Genomic DNA, 21,262 nt, shown 5'->3' with positions numbered 1-21,262 from the left:
AACTGCGATCAAGAATCAGACCACGACCCCCTAAAAACACCTTCGAGAAGGCGCCTACGAACACGCTCGAGACAACACTCCGAGGCGACACCCTGCGACAACCCCTCACAAGTCCCTTACAAAGGTCCGTTACACAGGTGCCGGGGTAGACAATTCATAAAATGGCAAACGAGGACGTTGCCGGTGTCCAGGTCTACAAAATACTAGTCGACAGTCTCCTGGATCGCGCCGCGCAGGTCAAGGCCGACAAGCAGATTGAACCCCCTTTGACCGAAACACACCTGGGTGAATCGATATGGCAATTGGGATCTGAGGATATCAAGGCTACAAATCATTTAAGCCCGCAGACCAAGGTTGCAGCTGTGGAAATCGCGTTTCGCGAGAAGTTCTATCGCGTCTTGGTACGGTTCCGTACACAGCGCTAGTCCCCAGAGCATTGTTAACATTTGACCATAGGCTTCGACTTCCATCGATGATCCTGCTTTCATTCAAATCTGGAACCTCCTTGACATTGTCTCAATCTTCTCTGATAATGGTCAGCCTCCGCACTCCATCCGCAATCCATATGTCTCTAATAACCACCAGAACAATGCGAACCCGGTCTGATTTTCTGGCTCATTGAAGAGCTCTTGGATAGTCAAACCATCAATGGCTGCCGCAAGGTGTTTGACTACTTAGAGTCTCGAAGGGAAAGGAACACCAAGGTCAGCATAGCCCCTTACCTACTATATCTGTTGCAAAGCTGACCCTGCAAAAGAAACATTTCAAACAGAAAAGCTTAGTTATTCTGCGATCATGTAACGAACTTCTTCGCCGGCTCTCACGCGCAGAAGACACAGTATTCTGTGGCCGGGTGTTTATCTATCTTTTCCAGAGTTTCCCACTGGGAGACAAGAGTTCGGTTAACCTTCGTGGCGAGTTCCACTCTGAGAATGTTACGACTTTTGACGAAATTGCGAAAGGGTCTACCGAGACGCAGGAGCAGGATACAACAATGACTGAAAGTACTGAACCCGTAGCACCTGGAGAGGCAGAGGCAGGCCAGGCTGAGACCCCTTCTCAGCAAACGTCGAAAGTGCCCAAGGTTCTTGTTTCTACGGGTGATGAGAATAAATCAGACGATGTCGACTTGGATGCTCTCTATCCGCTTTTCTGGAGTCTTCAGGCCTATTTCTCCTCACCGAGCAAGATGTTCGATGCTGAACGGTTCACATCATTCAAGACTGGAATGGAAGCGACGCTGGCTGCCTTCAAGAACATCAACACTGAGATGGAAAACGAGAGCTCTGCTAGAGCCTCGGAAGATGCCCGCAAGTCAAACAAGCGCAAACGCATCGTGGATGGTACTGAGGTCGCCACTAGCTTCAACCCGAAGTACTTGACCAGTCGGGATTTGTTCGACCTCGAAATCAGCGATACTGCCTTCCGACGACATGTTCTTGTCCAAGCCCTCATTCTTCTCGACTTTCTGCTTTCTCTCACATCAAAATCCAAATCACGTCTAGCCGATACGACGAACAAGTCCGTTCTCTACGGGTTCACCTTGAACGAAGAGGATACCAAGTGGGCGACTAACATGCGAAAAGGCATCGAGGAATATCTGCAGCAAGGGCCCGGAGGCAAGTTCTACTATCGCATGGTGGATACGGTCCTGTCTCGAGACAAGAACTGGGTGCGGTGGAAGGCCGAGGGCTGTCCGTTGATTGAACGACCGGCCATCTCGGCGACGGAGTATACGGCTTCCCGCGAGCATGCCACCAAAGCGTATGCCAACAAACGTCTTCGTCCGTCCCCGATGGGCTCTCTCGATTTGAAATTCCTTGCCGACACGGAGGCGCTGGCCAATATTGAGCGCCTCAAAGAGCCTGACCGATACAGCGTTCCTTCCGCAGACTCGTTCTTGAAGGGGATTATGGATGATGAGATGGACATCGATATGGCGATGACTGATGAGGACAAGGCGATTGCGGAAGGTGCTAAAGCCAGCAAGTCCTGGCGTATCTTACGTCTTGCTGCGAAGGGAAAGCTCGCTGCATTCGACAAAATTGGAGAGGGCAATCTACAGGTTTTGTTCGAAGGTACTACAGCGAGTGAGGATAACAATGAGATCAGTTCCTCTGGTGATGTCAAGGATCTTCCCCAGTCTCTTGATGGTGGTCAGGACCTGCCTGTTGATTCAGAAGAGCCCGTTGAGGACAAACAGCCGACTGAGGGTGAGGTTGCTGAATCCGAAGAACCTGTTGAGGGCAAAGTCGACCCAGCTGGCAAATCTGGAGGTGCACAGGGTTTGCCCCAGAGCACGGATGACCAGGAAATGCAAGTTGAGAACAAAGACGTCATCAACGAAGAACAAGCCATAAGCACCGATCACAATGAAGAGGCACTTGCCGCCGCTAGCGCCTCGAAAGAGAACTCTGCCACCTAAAGCCAGATTGTGCCTTGAAGATATTCTGTTGGATACTCAATGGCTTTGACCCCCTCTTGTCCGGAGAAAATCCTCCAATGGGCATTGTCGCAATCACGCCGCGACCACATCCAGATTATCCAGGCAACTTGCAGGATCTCATGCATCCAGCACCGTTAGTGTCTTGTTCGGGGAGCGAGATTACCACATCCGTGCACCTGCGTTATCCGCGACACAGGATGATTCAGCATTCGAATTATTCTTTTTTATTTTCGAATACGAATCTCAGCGTGCCAGGTCAGCCCTGCAGGCACAGTTGAACCTTTATCTGGCCTAATTGGGGGTCATTTCACGAGCCCTTTTCTTTTTCAAGAAAAACTCCCTCAGAGTCCGGCTCCATCGGAGCAGAATCGGAAAGGGATGTCGCTTAAATCGAAACAAAAAAAAAACCCAAATCCAGTCGCGGCACTTGAACCGAATCTAGCATTCTACGGGAAGCGGGCCACTAGTACGGAGTAGAAGCGATGAAAGTTCATATCCCAAGAGACCTCAAATGAATTAGCTAACGTGGAGATCAAGATTCTTCTGATCGGCAACTCTAATACAAATGACTTGAAAGGGTTCCTGCATGAAGTAGCTAAAGAATACTCCGTACACGTTCTGTCCATGTGCTTCGGAACTCGCTAATTTCTCAGTGGCGTTGGCGTCGCAGCCATGTTTCACTTTTTTCCATCCATTTTTTTTTAATGTATGCATATTTTGTGTATCAGTGAGAAACGAGGGTAAGATTAAGTGGCTTCATCAGAAACACAATAAAACAAATAAAAAAAAGGAGACAGACTATGGAGTAAAGCCTGAAGTACTCCGTACACGTGATAAAACATAAAACATCGAATCATTAGTTGCAGATGTGGGCACTTTTCTTTCCCTTCATTTAGTTTGGCCCCCCCTTTTTTTTTCTCTCTCTCTCGTAGAAAACAAATCCTTTCGATGGAGTAGTTCGTGAGGATATAGTGCAATATACAATATAGCAGAATAGGGTTCGAGAAGAGCAAGCGAAGCAAATCATCCCCCAAAGAAGAAATCGCGCACTGATCGTCTGGAGCTCAGTGTACAATAACTCCCCACTTGAAAAAAAAAGAGAAAAGAAAAGAAAAGACCACATGGGAAGTACAACCGTCTGAACCACTATCGGTGCAAGCGTGGACTTTGATCTCCACCAGAGAGGAAAAGTATATAACCATGTGGTCCGATCTGATGCACTGACCATAAGTGGGACTAATAATCGATATTCTCCTGCGGACTACGGAGTATAGATTGTACCGAGTGGATTGGAATGCCTTGAGACGTCAGATATACAGAAGCGAGTTTTATCTGTGACCCGCATTGTTCGATTTCTTTCCAGACCGGGAAGGTCTACATCCATGTACAACGTATACATATCTCAGACCATGACTTGTATGTTCGACAAGTGATCCGGACTGTTTATAATATATTGTACGAAACACGGTCTCCATATGGAATATATATAATATATATATATATATTAATTCCAGAGAAGAAAAAAGACTCTTGCCAAGAGATCGGCTTGCGTCACCCATTTAATCTTTCTAGATTGAGAATATTACCCAGGTAATAAGTATGAGAGAGTACCGTAATGGTTTCGATCTTTCCCCGCAGGGAGATTACAAGGACACATCATACGGTGCAACGGTGGGATTGTCTTGTTTTTTCAGGGTCTCTAAATCGACTTGATCGTCATTTCGGCCGCGAGCCTCTCCGAGATCGAAAAGCTAACGGCTCCGAGTTTTCTCCTCCGGACCCACTGTGGTGTTGTGATTGTAGATGTACTGTGTTCCAACCCTAAGTCTTGTCACATATCCGATATCCGACCCGATGCTCTTCAGTAGCCCTAAGGTTTTACTTCATTTCACCTGCGACTCGATGTGTTTCATATGGTGGAGATTTCCAGGGGACGTTTGACAACTACCGAGCCATGGAATTCTCTTCGCTAAAACCCCCTTAATTCCCATTCTCATGGGGCCCGCTTGTAGAACAAAACTATCGAAAATTCCGTCGGACGAGGCTCTACAAAGGTTATACACTCCGATAGACCGGAGAAGTTTCAGGTAATATACCTCTCCATATTACTTCGGCATTTGAGATTTTTTTAATTATGTTTTCCATTTCCAATCTCTCCACCTCGCTTCTTTCCGAAGCATTGGAGTGGCGGGCAGCTCGCTGAGTGGCTCTCTCTTTGATAGCGGCTTATGGTGCCGCTTATGGATCTCCCAGCCACTAACACAGCCGACTGGTCCCTCCCACATGGCCTGGTATGCGTCTGTAACGGTCCCAAGAATTTCGGTTTACTCATCTCCATATTCTTCAATCTACTCTCATAAGAAAGAAGGAAAAAAAATAAAAATAATAGAGATATAAAAGTAAGAGCCTTGCCTCTCCTTTATTTTTCCTTTTCTTTTCTCTGGGATGACGGGTCCCGCAGGACCCATTCCCTTCACCAGCTGAGTTGACCTTCCCAGCCATTCAGCTTAGACCCTCCGGAATAGATTCGCCACAGATCCATACTTTGTGAAGACTCGGCCGTTACGAAGATGTATCCAAACTCCGTAGCTCTTCTCTTACCCCGTATTCTGCTTAAAATCTCCTATCACCTACCCAGGGACGCCTAATGGTGAAAAGGGCCTTAGGCCGGATAGAGGCATTGGATCGGAGGCTACGATTTATTCTCCGAGCCGATCCTTTTAGTTTCTGATACTGATACTAGCGATCTGTATCGTATACCATCTATACCATATGTAACCTGAGGTTTTACCAAGGTCAACGGCTGCCGCTATGGACCGTTTGGTATAGGATCTTCATCCAGGTAAATAGATCGGGTGCTGATCTGTGGACTCGCTGAGTCTATGATCTGGTGGACTTTCTACATACATGTACAATGTTAGTCTCACACCCTGTCGGTCCACACGCTGAGAATTGATTTGAGCTAGTGTATTGTATGGTCTATCTGTCTATCTTCTTTTTGTGAGGAGGAATTGGATATTTCTCATGTCGTTAACCTAAGCATATATAGAAACGGTATGCATATACATATACTCCTATAGAGTATGGATTTTATCGGACCATAGTAGTGGACCCCCGGGGGCCATTCCGTTTAATATCGTATTTCCCACTGTTTCCTCGCTTGGCTATCAAGACACCTATGTATTTGCCTCACATATCTCCGGACGATCCTAGTCTAGCGGCATTATGTGTCCCAGGTACCACATTTTCACTCTGGTGGAGATGCTTCTTAACATCTTATAGCTACTGCCCAGCTGCGTAACGATCATCAATCGGAACCGATCTCAGATCCAACGAGAAAAAAAAAAAAAAGGAATAAAAGGCTGGAGACAGTTGTCCCGCTTGACGTATCCTCGTTTGGGCCTTGTTTTTCCCTTTTCTCCTCTAGGAAAAAGCACACCGGTTCCCCTTCACCTGACACACCTCTTATTTTGGCGCTTTTAATCTCCTTTCTTATTTTTCTCTGAAAGTCTGGAAGCTTCACCCTTTAATTGCAGAAACCCTGATCTTTTTTACCCTTTCCACGGCACTTCCAGACCCACCAACGTCTCATATCGGGGGAATCTACCGTTTCCTTTTTGGGCTAGAATTTCTCCTATTGTTGCTCTTGAAAGTCTTTTTGGACTCGATTTCTTTTTCCTTTTCAAAGACCTTGTCTTTGGCTTTGGAATATCGAGGGTAAGGGCAATATATACACACACAGACACAGACACACCCATATCCAAACTAGACCCTTACCATGTCAGTCGGCGGCCCTTGCCTTTGGTTGCCTTCGTTATCTTCACCAGTTCCTTCACCCCTATCTGCAGTTTCATCGCACCTGTCAGCCCGAAACAGCGAGAAACTCTCTTTAGGGCCCAGAACTATATCACCCCGGTTATCTGTGCAGAAGAAAGAGGAGCCTGGCGTTCCTGTTCCTGTGCACGTTCCCGCCCGTCCTGTGGAGATGCAGCCGGTTGGTTATAAGGCTGAGAACGCCTTGAATAACCCCGTGACACAGCCTGTCAGCATGGGCTCAGCACCGTACTTGGGGAGAGATGTCTCCCGAGAGACAGTCAACCACCGGTTGGAGGCGGCGAAACAGGATATGCTTCCCCGTGTCAAGTTGGAGATCCCGAGTCTGAATCAGCGGGGTTTTTCATCTGCTCAGCCCCTGGTCGGGCACGGGCATCCTGAAGAGATGGGTGTTTCATCGTTTTCGGGCCATGATTCCAGAGACGACCACGAAAGAGAATCGACAATCAGTCCTGATGACGATAAGGATATGATCGGCAGTGACGACAATAGATCACCCTCCATGGAGAAGAAGAAGATGAAGCGTTTTCGGTATCAATGCCTGAACCCGAAGTATAGCGCATTGTTGCTGACAAAACTATAGTTTAACACATAACCAAACACGCTTTCTGATGAGCGAGTTTACTCGCCAGGCACATCCCGATGCAGCTCATCGAGAACGTCTGTCGAGGGAAATCCCCGGGTTGACCCCACGTCAAGTGCAAGTCTGGTTCCAAAATAGGTAGGGTGCTCAACTAGTTCGAATCGTCTGTTCTTGGACTAACGTGGGATGTGCTGTCAGGCGAGCAAAGCTCAAGCGTCTTACTACGAATGATCGGGAAAGAATGCTCAAATCTCGGGCCCTTCCTGACGATTTCGATACCACAAAAGTCCTGCGCACGCCCTTCGAGGGCAAACAATCAGGTGTCACACCAGTGGCGTCTCCACAAGGCTACGCCGCTCCAAATCCAGATTTTGGATCTTTGAGAACACTGCGTACCGATTGCTACGCCCGACCAAATGAAGACGAATATCTTGTCTCCCCTCTCAGTTCTGCATCGACAGCAGGAACCTACATGTCCTCGACTGGACGAAATGACAGCATGTCTCAGTCCAACATGATGTTCCGTCCTGCTGCGTCCGCCTCCATGTCTGATTTACATAGAACCATCCGCAACGATTACCCAGTCACCAGATCAAGCAGCTTGTCTGATGCATCGGCCCATCCGTCGGCATATGCGGGGTATCCTATGCACAATCGCTTCGCGGGGCCGCAGCCAAATCAGTCAGGTCTACCATATATGAGACGACCCATGGAATACGCTATACCCCGTCATCCAGGTATGGGACCCTATGATCAACATCAATCGTTCGAAGGCTCGGTGTCACCGACAGACACTCAAGGTCCACATATCACCTACGATATGAACAATCTTGGTTAGTCTATTTTCCCTTTCTCTCGACATTCTCCACACGATTTCCTAACAAGATGGTTTCGTACAGGCCCCCAACAACAAAACTACAACCTTGGGATGAGCTCTCAATTACCAACCCAAGGTCGACCCATGGCTACCATGCAGAGCCTGCCAGTCTCGGCAGCACAGGAGTATCGGCCATATTCCTACGATGCTACTGCAGCTCCAATGGGCACACCTATTCCCTACACACAAGCAAACGCCTCGACTCTGAGCCTCCCAACTTCGGAGCCATCTTACAACTACCCCAACTATATTCAGCAGTGAAGGGAAGCTCGAGACAGTGGGCTTTAAAAAAAAAATCGGCTGCCACTTGTCTGCTATACGATACCCCTGTTTTGCTTTCCACATCTCCTTCATCTTCATCTCGTCTCCCATCCTCACCTTCTGGTTAACTGGTTAGCTGGGTTAACCAAAGATCCGCGATCTATATCAGCGAGTATTAATCATTAATCATCGTCATAGCGTTCATCATTTCTGGTCACTGGTATCTGGGTTTTCTTGGGGGGGGGTTTCTTCTTGTGTCCTATGTTATCAACTATCTTTGTAACCCTTTTATCTTGCCTGCATTTTCATACTTCGTTTGTTTTCACCATGTTCCCATTTTTGTCGCGATTTTTTTTTTTGGTCTGGCCTGGTCTGATCTGGTCTGGAATCTAGCGACCATTATCTGGGGGGGCACTTTGTCTAATCTTAATTCTTTCTGATTTCGCTGCATAGCCTCGGGGTCCAAGGTTGAAATGGTATAGAGATGCTACTGTGTTTAGAAGCAGACAGACCATCAAGTCTACAATTCACTGGCACCAAATGATAAACAAGTTGTCCTTGACATTTCTTTAATTCCATTTTCCATAGCACTATAAGCATATGATATCTGATTCTTCACTCCATGCTAATAGCAGACTTCGACTCATCCATGTCAAAGCTCCCGGTGCAACCAAACAGTAGTTCCCTTGCGTCATGCAAATTCCCCGAACACAATCAACGACATACCTGGGTAGGTAGCCCTGGTCATCCAGTTCCTAGCCATCGAATCAGAATCGAAACAAAAGTAATCACCTCCCTACTTTCTCAAGACATCCACAGTCAGGCCAGATTGTCCAGCCACTCAAGAGACGTGGATTTGTTTGTCTCCGCGATGGGCCAATCAGCGCCCACCGAAACAGAGCACTATACCACGTGACACCGTTGCTTTAGACCAATCAAATCCCAGTAATTGATAATCACCATCTTCTGACGCATGCAGAATAAGTATAAAGGAAATCCCAGAAGCAGTGTATGATTTTCGTTTTCTCCAACACGCTCATCTCAAAAAACAATTCAATTTCGATATCTTCCAATTTTCGATCTTGCGAACTTGCAAATCCCTCGCCTTCATCAGCATCATCTCTCAATTCTCAAAAAACTACGTCATATCAAACCAACCCGCCAAAATGGTCCACCCCACTACCACCTGCTGCAAGACCTCCCAAGACGGCTCCTGCGTCTGTGCCGCCCAGGCGATGTGCTCCTGTGGCAAGCAGAGCGCTCTCCACTGCAGCTGCAGCAAAGCTTCATCCGAGAACACCGTATCTGGTCCCCGCTGCTCATGCCGTATGTGGTCCCACTATTCTGATCATTTGGAAACAAAACATATATACTAACGTGTTTGAAATAGGCGCTCGTCCAGCTGGCCAGTGCACCTGTGAGCGCTCAGTGACCGAGAACAAGCCTATCGCTGGTGCGGCCTGTGCCTGTGGCAGCCGTCCCGAGGGTAAGTTTTAGTACCTTGTCTAATATGATTTGTGGTATTGAATTCACCGCTAACCTCTGAAACTAGCTTCCTGCACCTGTGAGAAGGCTGCTGCTATTGATTCCGCCCTCGAGGTTGACTTCACTGGCAGTGCTTAAGTGACTCGGTTTACTTTTATATTTGCTTTGGTAGGGTTTTGCTGCCATCGATAATTGCATTTTTCTTTCTCATCTCCGCCTCGATGAGATAGTGGCGTCTTGGGCTTGGGCATCTTTGTACTGGTTGATATGTGCTTTGGGGCTTGCTTTATCATTAACTACGGAACTACTGAACGATATGAAATGAGACATTAATGTTATCCGGTTTTCACTACAGTAATTATCTTTCAAGTGCAAAGAAAGAAATCAGAGTAACACGTAGGCCAGATTTGCTCGGCGTACATTGATAGGTATCGATATAGACTTGGGTGGATTTGAAATGGGAATATATTTCTTAAAATAGACTTGGTACAACGTGTCGAGCCTTAAAAAGCTTGTTTGGAATGGGCAGATGCATATCAACGGTAATATGTTGAGAAGGGGTTTTGTATCCCATACACTTTTGCTGGTACTTTTACTATCTATATTTCCCATGGGATCAGTCTGTTGCGATATAGTTCATCCAGACCTAATATGGGTTATACTTGCTCTCTGCACTGCCACATCGGATCAGTATTCTTCCGCTGCCACATACCGCCACAGCGGAACCCGGGCTGATCGACAGCGGAAGTGACCCAAATGAAATACGAAGCGACAAAGTTACGGGGATGGACTCATCTCAATTTCGTGTATTGCTCGGGCTGTTTCTCTTAGGGTCTCTAAATTGGGCGCTCTTCTGTATGTTGCAAACCCCGCTGTATGATCGGATGCCTGCGGCCCACAACCACTGCTGACAAGCTCCCCCAGGATTCAACTCCCTCACACCACAACCAACCCCCTGTTTTCCAAAGAGCTTCCACGAATCCAAAAATCCATCAAACGATACACTGCATGGTCAATGCCCTATAATTGATACGCCAACATAACCGGGACATGGTTGTGTGACGTTGTGTGTCCGATCGCGAACCCCCTGAGGTTATAATCCCGCGTGGCATGCGAGGGCGCACCTCGAGCGAAAACCCCGCCATACCATAGTCGTCGATTTTTCTTTTCCGTCTGTAGGCTGATAAATAACGCTACTCTGCTGCCGCCACTATGTCGTCGATGCGAGGACTGGTCCAGTTCATTGCTGATCTGCGGAATGCTCGCGCTAGAGAGCTCGAGGAGAAGCGCGTGAATAAGGAGTTGGCCAATATTCGACAGAAATTCAAGTCTGGCAATCTTAATGGTTACCAAAAGAAGAAATATGTTTGCAAATTGCTTTATGTCTACATTCAGGGTTATGATGTGGACTTTGGCCATCTCGAGGCTGTTAACTTGATCTCTTCGGCGAAGTACTCTGAAAAGCAGATCGGATACTTGGCGGTCACGTTGTTCTTGCATGAAGAGCATGAACTGCTTCACTTGGTTGTCAACAGTATTCGGAAGGATCTGCTCGATCATCATGAATTGAATAACTGCTTGGCCCTGCATGCTGTGGCTAATGTCGGTGGTAGAGAGCTCGGAGAAGCGCTGGGCTCGGAGGTTCACAGGCTGCTCATCTCACCGTGAGTCTGGAGCGTTTACTGTCTTGTTCATGATTGTTCTGACATTTTCCAGCACCTCCAAAGCTTTTGTCAAAAAGAAGGCTGCTTTAACATTACTTCGATTGTACCGCAAATACCCCGGCATCGTGCGAAACGAATGGGCCGAAAGAATCATATCGATCATGGACGACCCCGATATGGGAGTGGCGCTCTCCGTCACCTCTTTGGTCATGGCGTTAGCTCAAGATTTGCCAGAAGAATACAAAGGCTGTTATGTGAAGGCTGCGCAGCGATTGAAGCGTATCGTGGTTGACAATGATATCGCTCCGGACTACCTCTACTATCGCGTTCCATGCCCGTGGATCCAGGTTAAATTCTTGCGCTTGTTGCAGTACTATCCTCCATCAGGTATGTTTATTCCTTTGGATACTTGTGACTCGGTTTCTCATATACAATTACAGAGGACAGCCATGTTCGCGAAATTATTCGAGAGTCTCTCTCCCAGATGATGCAAACTGCAATGGAAACACCCAAGAACGTCCAGCAGAACAATGCCCAAAACGCCATCCTCTTTGAAGCCATCAACCTCCTTATTCACCTCGACTCTGAGCACAATCTCATGCTGCAAATTTCCACTCGCCTAGGCAAATACATTCAGTCTCGGGAGACCAACGTTCGATACCTTGGTCTAGATGCGCTGACCCATTTTGCCGCTCGAGCCGAAACCCTTGACCCGATTAAGAAGCACCAGAACATTATCCTGGGCTCGCTTCGAGACCGCGACATCAGTGTTCGTCGCAAAGGGTTGGACCTGCTGTACAGTATGTGCGATACCAGCAATGCCGGCCCGATTGTAAACGAGCTTCTGCGATACCTACAGACTGCCGACTATGCCATTCGAGAGGAAATGGTACTCAAAGTCGCCATTCTTACCGAGAAATACGCGGCCGATGCACAGTGGTACATTGATATGACTTTGAAACTGCTCTCACTGGCCGGCGAACACGTCAACGACGAAGTATGGCAGCGAGTGATTCAGATCGTGACTAACAACGAAGAACTACAAGCTTATGCAGCACACACCCTGCTGGGCTACTTGAAGTCTGACTGCCACGAAAGTTTAGTGAAAATCGGTTGCTACGTCTTGGGCGAGTACGGCCACCTCATCGCCGAGAACGCAGGCTCGAGCCCCATTGAGCAATTCCTGGCCCTGCAAGCCAAGATGTTCTCCAGTTCCGACATCGCACGGGCCATGATCCTCTCGTCGTTTGTCAAGTTCGTGAATTTGTTCCCCGAAATTAAACCTCAGCTTTTGCAAATATTCCGCCTATACAGCCATTCTCCCGATTCCGAACTGCAGCAGCGAGCTTTTGAGTACCTGTCGCTGGCGACTCTCCCGACCGACGATTTGCTGCGAACGGTCTGTGATGAGATGCCGCCATTCTCGGAGCGAACCTCCATTCTACTTTCACGGCTACACCAGAAGACCGCCGGCGCGAGTGAGAAGAAGACCTGGGTCATTGGTGGTAAGGATGCGAATGCGGACAAACAGGAAATGCTCTTGGCACAGAACACTGGTCTCAAGCGCACCTTCACGACAATCGTCCATGGCACGCGCACTGGATCCGGCAATACTCCAGCCAGCCCAGCAAGCACCTCCAATGCGGCCAGTGCGTCGGGCGACTTGGCAGGCCTGGATCTCAGCGGTCCATCAGCCCCAGCCCCGAATATGGCCAGCGCCGCTCATCTGACCCCAGAATGGGACATCGGTTACAACAGACTGTTCTTCTCGCGCGAGGGTGTACTTTTCGAAGATGCACAGATTCAGGTCGGACTGCGCTCGGAATACCGCGGTCCTATGGGTGTCCTGAAGCTCTACATCTCGAACAAGTCCACATACCCCATCGGGTCTCTTACCACCACCGTCGACAACCCGGCTTCTCCTCAATTGAAGATCGACACGAAGAACCTGCCCGAACCAACAATCCCGGCTGCTGGGCAGACACAACAGACTCTGTTCTGCACCGCCCACGGTCCCTTCACGGATGCGCCTACCATCCGCATCTCATACTTGGCCGGTGCTCTCCAGGCCTACACACTCCAACTACCTGTCCTGATGCACCGCTACATGGAATCATCGTCTCTGTCAGCCGAGGAATTCTTCAAGCGATGGCGTCAAATTGGCGGTGGCCCGCTGGAATCCCAGAAGACCTTTGGCTTGCTGGGTAAGAACAAGGTCATCAATGAGCGTTTCACTCGCAGAATTGTCGAAGGATTCGCTTTCAAGATTTTGGATGGTGTCGATCCAAACTCTCAAAATATTGTTGGCTGCGCAGTCTACCAATTTGAAGGAGGTAAGACGGGCTGCCTGCTGCGGCTGGAGCCCAATTACGAGAAGAAGGTATATATTCAAACTTCCCAAGTATTCTGATCTCTTCATGCTAATTTTTTTATTCAGATGTATCGCGTAACTATTCGTGCCACCCAAGAAGAGGTTCCGCAAGCACTAGCCAGACAGATGGAGTTGAAGTTGGCGCAGGGCGTGAGAGCAGATGAAGCCTTCGATTAGGGCGTCTGCAGGTGATATGGAAGCATTCATGTATATCTCTAATTGGATTACCAAGTCAAATATTCACAAGAGTTCCTAGGGGAACATCGCATCTCTCTTTGTACAAATCCTTCCTAGTAAAGCAACAAATAGAGGTGCTATACATACGATACATCTAATGATTTGGTCGCAGCTGTTATATAATCCCACCAGAAGCCCAACAACTTTTGGAAATCTAATCATCACCTCCAGGCAAAAAGAAATCGTAACTCATAACCGCCTCAACCCTCAAACTCAAACGACACTTGCCTCCGCCTTAGGCGGCCGATCCCCGAAGATCGTGGTTCCAACCCTAACTTGATCGCTTCCAAGAGCAATCGCCCCCTCGAAATCTGAGCTCATACCCATACTAAGCTCCAACTCAGCGTCATCTCCAACCAATCCAAGCTCCTTGATAACCCGATCCCTCGTCTCTCTCAAACAAACGAAATCCTCATTCTCATTCTCCACAGTCGTCGCCCGCGATCTTGCAATAGCCCCGATAGTCATGAAACCCTGCAACTTAAGTCGGGGACACTGCTCACGAACATATCGGCAAAGCGCCGTCGCTCCAGAAGGCTCAACACCAGCCTTATTTGCCTCGCCAGACGTATTAACCTGAACATAGATACGCAGTCTCCCGTCCTCATCGTGGTTCGTAGCAGCCAGCTCAGGCCCTCTCTCACCCCATCCCTTATCCAGTAACTTTGCCTTTTTCTCTGAGTCGACACTCTCGACAGCCCACAGCCCGCGCACATCCCGCGCAAGCGTCACGCACTTGTTGCTTTGCAGTCCGCCGATGAAGTGCCATTTAATGCTTGCGGGCAGCAGCCGCGATTTCTCGAGTAGTTCTTGCAGGTAATTCTCGCCGAAGTGGTGTTGCGATCCCGGGGCTTGGTGTAAGGCCAGTGCGTCGGCTGCAGGCTTGAGCTTGGAGACAGCTACGAGTCGAATTGGTTTGCTGGGGGTTGGGGATTGGAGGGCGGCTGTGCTCACTCGCGCGCCACGGCCGTTAGGTTTGAGAGGAGTGTGGCGGCACGCGCTGGTGTTGCTGGGGTCATTGTTGGGGGTTCGGGTGATGTGTTGGTTGTCATTGCAGTTTGGGTGGGGGTTATTTGTTGTTGGTTGCTTGCGATTTTTGGTGTTGCTCGGTTGGTTTGGGGTGGTGTACTTGTTTTGAGGGTTTCTTATCGGTAGCTTTGTGATTTGGTAGAATCTCCGTTACGAATTGCAATGATGTGTTCAGTTAATTGAATTGAGGCAAATCAAACCCGAGCTATGGATACAAGGTAGACTTCCTATGGGAGCCTTAGGCACCAATTTCGAGGAAGACCTCGTTACACGTGACTTCAGTGCACCGCCACATATCCTGCGCCTCATCGTTTAATCCGTTTTGTTTTTCCGTTTGCATCTTTGAAGATGGTGAAATCATCTATCTCGATTTATTGAAGAATGTTCCATTGACATCCAAACTCTATATTACTTTTTTTCCCTCGGCGCTAAACGATACAGACACCGGCAGGTAAGGTAATCCCGGGATCCTGGCGGCAAGCCAAACAGACCTCTGCCCCAATCGCATGCTCGGAAAACAGACCCCTGCGGAGCGCCGGGTATGAGCGGATCCTAGTTCGTCTCAACCTGTCAGGACTGACTGGCTTTCGGCCGGGCTTGTCGATCAGATTTGTCGCCGGTTGAGTTTCAAACTCCTTTGATGCAGGATCTCGATCTCTATTTTTAATGCTGTATGAGTTTATTTCTGGTCTTTGTTGAACCGGTTGAAACAGAACAATAGCCACCTTTCTGTCCTTTTTCTGGTCACACTTTCTTCTGCCCAAGACCAATCCCATTTTCATTACCTCACTTCGCGACCCCCTGTCTCCAACCCTGTCTCCATCAGGGCGCTTGCCAAGTTTGCTGCCTAGAATATGAATTAAGACGGAGTACAGAGTGCATAGCTATTGGACCTGTCCAGCAAAAGAATACCAAGGCGCGAGAATACGACCTCTAGTTGTCAGATGTAACGTGTAGTTTTCAGAAGGAGAAAAATCTAGGCAAAGTATAAACCCAATGATACTAATATTATTATAAGCCCAATAATATATTTATTATATACTGTCATAATCAATGAGAAAGGGTTCTTTGACGTCAGCTCCAATCAATAGCTGTGGTTCCATTCATAGACCGGTCAATGACTATTCACTCATCATTACATTAGCCTACGATAACTTAAAGAGCTTATTATCTGCCCCATAGCTTCGTGCCTTTTTTTTTCTTGTCGATCCCTAACATCTTTAATTATCGATCATATTCCATTTCAGCTGGTCTGAACACCTTCAAAGCTCTGGACATCTCGACACCACCGGGCACAAAGCATACTCTTTCCGTGGTCTTCCAAATCAGGATTGTTCCAACGCCAGAAACCAGAACCATTTACATATTGGGCATTTGACATCCTCATTTTCTTTGCCAGTATATCACCAATTTCCGTCTTACGGGACCCGAAACCACAAATCCATACTTTTAATCAACCATCGACTATCAAAAACGTATCGTGGGTACCTGCGGGACCCCCGGCAAAGTCAACAGTCAACTTCAATTTGAAAAACCTCCAACAGCATCAACCATGTGTCGCCAATATTTCACACTCTACGAATGGTGCCAATGCGAAGAAGATGCTGGCAACAGCGTCTGCGCCGCACACCGCCGGAACGGCTGCCCGGGAATCAGCGTCGAGACCGTGCACATGCATTGCTTCTGCAACTCACACGCTACGCGTGGCTTCAAGTCCGAGAAGGAGACTCGCAAGAAGGAGAATAAGTTGCGCCGCCGATCTCAGGATTCCCTGGATGAGAAGGATTCTTTCGGGCGCCGTTGGTATCAGTGGTATCAATGGCGAGGTCTGCGGTCACGTTAGTGACTACATTTCCACTTGACGTTTTCTCTTTTCTTTCTTCTCTGTCTATTTTTTTACAACTTCGGTGTTGGCGGACTTCGAATCTCGGTTTGGCACATGGATTTCTGCGGCTTTACGGTGTTCTATCACATGGATGCAATGATCTAGATGATCTGCATGGGGTTCTATTCTTTTCTTCATCGAACCCTTACTTTTCTAGTCTTTTTTTTTAGAGATGAGTGTTTATAGAGAGAGCATGAAGCATGATTGTGGATTGTTACAAAAGCCATTCATGAAGAAGATACAAGATCATTGAATGTGTCACAATTAGACAATAAGAATCAAGTCCAAAGAGATTCAATCAACAATAGAATGATCAACAATTCCAACATAATGTAAGAAAGATATCGATGTGGTATGTCGTTGTTCTATGCTATGGAGATCGGCCGAACCCTTACCCAATGGGGCTTAACCCAAACATGTGAGACCCCACCATTCTTTGTCTCTTTGTTTCTTTTGTTTCCCCTTGCCTATTCATCCAACCTCGACCTATCATCTTTCGACTCTGACGCCGTATTGAATGAGAAGAGACATCTTGTGTTGCAAACCCTTTGTGGCAGAGTCGACATCGGCAACATGAATCCATACAAGCTACCCTCCACTCAGGAGGACCCGCCACTATTCGGGGACAATGGAGTCAATAACAACAATATCGATGAAGCGCATTGTGATTTGGTCGATTCTCTGGATCGCCTGACTCTGGCGACAGCGACCCCATTGCCTCCATCACCTCGTCTTTCTGCTATTCCATCCTATCTTCCCCCTAAATATGTTCAAACTACTCGACCTGTACCTGTTATTCCTCTACAGCCCAACCAACCTGTTCAATCTGTCACTTTACAATCAAATCAGCCTGTTCAATCCGTTCAATCTGTCTCATCCCAAGCAGCCGGTTCTGTTTCTGTTCGAGACGAACAGCGCAAGTCAATTACACCACTACAAAAGCGCAAGTCCGCTGCATCTCTTCGGTCGACCTCACAACCGCTCAAACCTTCATCTCCAGCTACTGATCCTTCACGTCGCACCTCACTCACATCTGCTGGGTCGCTGACCAGCGCAACATCACCCGCGATGCATCCCGCCCGCCTTGTCTTCAGCCCAGCTCCGGAAGTTCCAATTCCCACTGCTTCGTCTGTCGCCGCTGAGCACTTCTCAAAAGAGCTTGAATTTCACCAATCTGGTGATGTCAATACTCAAACTGCTGTTATTCTCCATGACGACTGTTACGGCCATCGCTACTCCCAGCTTGAAGCTCCAAAACGGACTATCGAGAGAATTGTTGAAAGACCAGAGCGCATCCGCGCCTGCGCTGTAGGCATCTCTGCAGCATATGTCCTCCTTGGCTCTCGGTATGCGGAAGGCCTCACGCCAACCCCAAGTTTGAACTTGGATAAGATCAATGTTCCTTTTCAAATCATCAAGACTGATCGCAAGGTACATTTGTCTGATACTGCCGTTACGGATGTCCATGGAACCCAATGGATGTCAGAATTGAAGTGGATGGGGGACCTTGCAGAGTCACGCCTCATCTTGGATGGTAATGAACTTGCCAGGCAACGGACGGAGGAACACGATGGGCTTGGGACAACTGGTCCCGCTCTAAATACCAACGACCTCTACCTATGCTCAGAGTCTGTCAACGCATTTCAAGGAGCCCTGGGGGGCGTCTGTGAGGGGGTGGATCTTGTTTTCAACTCTGGTTCGATTCAGCGCGCATTTGTCTGCATTCGACCTCCCGGTCATCATTGTTCAGCTGACTTCCCTTCCGGCTTTTGCTGGATTAACAACGTTCATGTCGGAATTTCCCACGCAGCGACAGTCCACGGTCTGACTCACGCTGCAATCCTAGACTTTGATCTTCACCACGGCGATGGGTCTCAGGACATTACATACGATCACAACACCAGATTACTCAACAGAGCACAAAAGGCCAACTTGGCCAAAGTTGATGCCATGAAATTCAAGGAATATGAAGATGCTCCTCCGTACACCAAAGCGGCAATTGGCTACTACAGCTTGCACGATGTGAACTCTTTCCCTTGCGAGAATGGGGAGCGCGACAAAGTCATGGGTGCAAGCCTCTGTGTCGAAGCACACAATCAATCCATATGGAATGTTCATCTTGATCAGTGGGCCGACCTTGATGAGTTCTGGGAATTATACCAGACAAAATACAATACATTGCTCACCAAAGCCCGCTCGTTTCTTCGGGGGCGTACAATGGAACTCAACCAAGAACGACAAGAGAATCCGAATTCCCCACTGCCCAAGGCGGCAATCTTTATCTCTGCTGGGTTTGATGCCAGCGAATGGGAAGGGAATGGCATGCAACGCCACAGCGTGAAGGTGCCAACTGAATTCTATGCCAAGTTCACTGCGGATGTCATCCGCATGTCACAAGAGGAGGGCCTCGGTGTGGAAGGGCGCGTCATCAGCGTCCTCGAGGGCGGCTACAGTGACCGCGCGTTGTCCTCTAGTGTGCTCAGTCATCTCTCAGGTCTCAATGAAACCTCAGAGTACAAGAATGAGTGGTGGTCTCACAATCAGCTGAAAGAATTGGATGCCATAATGGCTCCAACGCCTAGCAAAGGGCGCAAGAAGAGTGCCGCCACCTACCTGACAGCCACTAAGTCCTTTGCCGCAAAGGTCATTGCCCCGGGGAGAGAGCGGAAGTCCACCGAGGACCTCAATGCTGCCATCGCCTCCCCTGTGCCAGAAGTGAGCTGGGCGGTAGCCACCGAGGAGCTGTCGAAGCTCATAATCCCCGGTGACCGTCAGACTCTGAGCTGCCGCCCGGCGGAGTTGAACCGCCAGCGACGAGAGCAGAGCGCCCAGGATGGGGGTCTCGACATCCTCGTCCCCGAAAAGGGGCGCCAGCTGCGCTCGCGCAAGCCCAAGGAGTCGACCCCGGCGCCCGCCACTCCCCGCCCTGCCACACCACGGCGCCAGGCCCGCAGGGGCGTGAAGACCCCAAAGACCACCACTGCCGCCACGACCCTCCCTGCGGCCTCCCGCGAGGACTCCCCGTCTGTGGGTGCCTCCCGTCGGAAGAGCACCAGTTTGACGCGCGCGGGAACCCCGCGCCGGGGTGTCAGTCCCTTGGGCCTCCCCCAGTTCCACAGATTCCAACATCCGTGGGGGGAGTCGGGGGCTGCGCCCGGATCATTCTCAACATGCCGGCGCGGGAGCCCGGTCGTGGTCGCAAGTTGTCCGGCGGTGCGGTTGACCACCACCGCCGTGGTCGAGGCTCAAAGTCTCCCAAGAAGGGGAAGATGAAGCGGAGGAGCAACTCCGGCGGAAGCTCGGGTGCTTCCATCGGCAGTTCTCCTCTAGTCACGGCCAAGGATGCCGTGATGGAGGGTGCTTAAGGCGGCAGGCAGGATCTGCGCCTTTCTTTTACATATTAATTCGATACCCTGACTGATTTTTGTACAATTTTATTGTTTAATTTCTTCAAACTTCTGACTTTGTAGACTCTGGAGGGAATGATACTGGGGTAAAGAGCCTAGTTTCGTAGAAATTCTTGAAAAGCACAATGGATGAAAAGTACGGCATTTGGCTGTGTAGTCCTTTGTGTACAGCTTTACATCTCATTGTCAAAGGGTAACTGTGTTGGGTGGAATCATTTACATTGCGGGCAAAAATCCATTCCTGCTACCCTTCTATCATGGGATTTTCTCATGTCTACTCACTTCGAGAAAGATACCCCCCGTATGATAGACTATCGAAACAGGTATTTTGGTGGCTCGACAATACCACCCCGTGAATCGATTCAATATCTCATGCAACAGACCGTGGGCTCTGCGTCTTATTTTCCGTGGAAGAGTTGGCGTTTCAGTTGTCGTTTTGCAGATTGACTACATCGGTCGAGGTTAGATGAAATCTGGTCGCAAGAAATACGCTATCCATCCATAAATCGAGGTCCACTGGGTCGTCCTGCAGTACACCGTGAGAGCTTGGTCTAGGACTTTCATGGATCTACGCTGAAGTTGCGCGGCGTGCATTGGCTTATCAAGGGGCAGTTGTTTCATGTCAAGTTAGTAGTATACGAGTTTAAGCAGGATGAGGACGAGGAGAAAGAAGAGAAGAAAACGAGGGGGGGGGTTATACTCACGGCTGGGGACATCGCTCCTTCCTGGAGATGATTTCTACCTTGGTCTAATGGTGTATTAAAGGTCAGAGAATAGGGAACGGCCGAATCTGAATTCCCTCGAGGCTTAAGATGCAGGGTCGATGGGTGAGATTACTCAAACCGCTCTTTCTTAGATGTATCAACCTGTTTCTGAGGTCACTTTGTGACTTTTGGATCGCCTCGTATATTGTTTGCATGTTATTTTTGCTTCTGCTAGATACCAAGTAAAAGCCTCATCTTTCATCAAATGGGCCTGTGGTTTAGGGGTATAATACCCGCTTCGCACTACAGTGACTTGCGGGGGGTCCCGGGTTCAATTCCCGGCGGGTCCATTCTTTTTTGCTTTTCCTTTTTTTTGCTCGGGATGATCTCTCCGTTTGTTTGTCTTTCGTACTTTGTTCATAACCTCTCTCTATTTTTACCTTTGCTATAGCGAGAGTGAAGTTACTTACGCTTTGGAC

General features: G+C 48.7%; 7 protein-coding genes across 7 annotated transcripts; 6 read left to right on the top strand and 1 right to left on the bottom strand.

The window, feature by feature from the left end:
- Nucleotides 1-161: 161 nt before the first annotated feature.
- On the top strand, nt 162-2,425 carry N7500_003332 (THO complex subunit THO1/HPR1; the record flags this gene model as incomplete). Its single annotated transcript, XM_056674478.1, has 4 exons — nt 162-401; nt 457-535; nt 586-704; nt 758-2,425. 4 exons carry the CDS (start codon nt 162-164, stop codon nt 2,423-2,425), a joined length of 2,106 nt encoding a protein of 701 aa, XP_056535003.1.
- Nucleotides 2,426-6,224: 3,799 nt separating this feature from the next.
- N7500_003331 (homeobox domain-containing protein) lies at nt 6,225-8,001 on the top strand (the record flags this gene model as incomplete). The annotated part of the gene is made up of 4 exons (XM_056674477.1): nt 6,225-6,811; nt 6,864-7,001; nt 7,062-7,696; nt 7,763-8,001. 4 exons carry the CDS (start codon nt 6,225-6,227, stop codon nt 7,999-8,001), a joined length of 1,599 nt encoding a protein of 532 aa, XP_056535002.1.
- Nucleotides 8,002-9,167: 1,166 nt separating this feature from the next.
- On the top strand, nt 9,168-9,624 carry N7500_003330 (putative copper resistance protein Crd2; the record flags this gene model as incomplete). The annotated part of the gene is made up of 3 exons (XM_056674476.1): nt 9,168-9,327; nt 9,392-9,487; nt 9,554-9,624. 3 exons carry the CDS (start codon nt 9,168-9,170, stop codon nt 9,622-9,624), a joined length of 327 nt encoding a protein of 108 aa, XP_056535001.1.
- Nucleotides 9,625-10,698: 1,074 nt separating this feature from the next.
- On the top strand, nt 10,699-13,698 carry N7500_003329 (AP-2 complex subunit alpha; the record flags this gene model as incomplete). The annotated part of the gene is made up of 4 exons (XM_056674475.1): nt 10,699-11,150; nt 11,203-11,537; nt 11,591-13,530; nt 13,588-13,698. The coding sequence occupies 4 exons, from the start codon at nt 10,699-10,701 to the stop codon at nt 13,696-13,698; spliced, it is 2,838 nt and encodes a 945-aa protein (XP_056535000.1).
- Nucleotides 13,699-13,971: 273 nt separating this feature from the next.
- N7500_003328 (YggS family pyridoxal phosphate enzyme) lies at nt 13,972-14,810 on the bottom strand (the record flags this gene model as incomplete). The annotated part of the gene is made up of 2 exons (XM_056674474.1): nt 13,972-14,677; nt 14,713-14,810. 2 exons carry the CDS (start codon nt 14,808-14,810, stop codon nt 13,972-13,974), a joined length of 804 nt encoding a protein of 267 aa, XP_056534999.1.
- A 1,529-nt stretch (nt 14,811-16,339) lies between these two features.
- Nucleotides 16,340-16,630, top strand: N7500_003327 (uncharacterized protein; the record flags this gene model as incomplete). The annotated part of the gene is made up of 1 exon (XM_056674473.1): nt 16,340-16,630. The coding sequence occupies one exon, from the start codon at nt 16,340-16,342 to the stop codon at nt 16,628-16,630; it is 291 nt and encodes a 96-aa protein (XP_056534998.1).
- Nucleotides 16,631-17,245: 615 nt separating this feature from the next.
- N7500_003326 (histone deacetylase hosB) lies at nt 17,246-20,037 on the top strand (the record flags this gene model as incomplete). Its single annotated transcript, XM_056674472.1, has 2 exons — nt 17,246-19,759; nt 19,792-20,037. 2 exons carry the CDS (start codon nt 17,246-17,248, stop codon nt 20,035-20,037), a joined length of 2,760 nt encoding a protein of 919 aa, XP_056534997.1.
- Between the last annotated feature and the right edge of the window lie 1,225 nt (nt 20,038-21,262).

The sequence above is a fragment of the Penicillium coprophilum genome, assembly GCF_028826855.1.
Source record: "Penicillium coprophilum strain IBT 35676 chromosome Unknown utg000002l_segment0_segment1, whole genome shotgun sequence".
Classification (NCBI taxonomy): Eukaryota; Fungi; Ascomycota; class Eurotiomycetes; order Eurotiales; family Aspergillaceae; genus Penicillium; species Penicillium coprophilum.
Note: the sequence above shows the minus strand (reverse complement) of the source record. Positions and strands in the feature narration are given on the sequence as shown.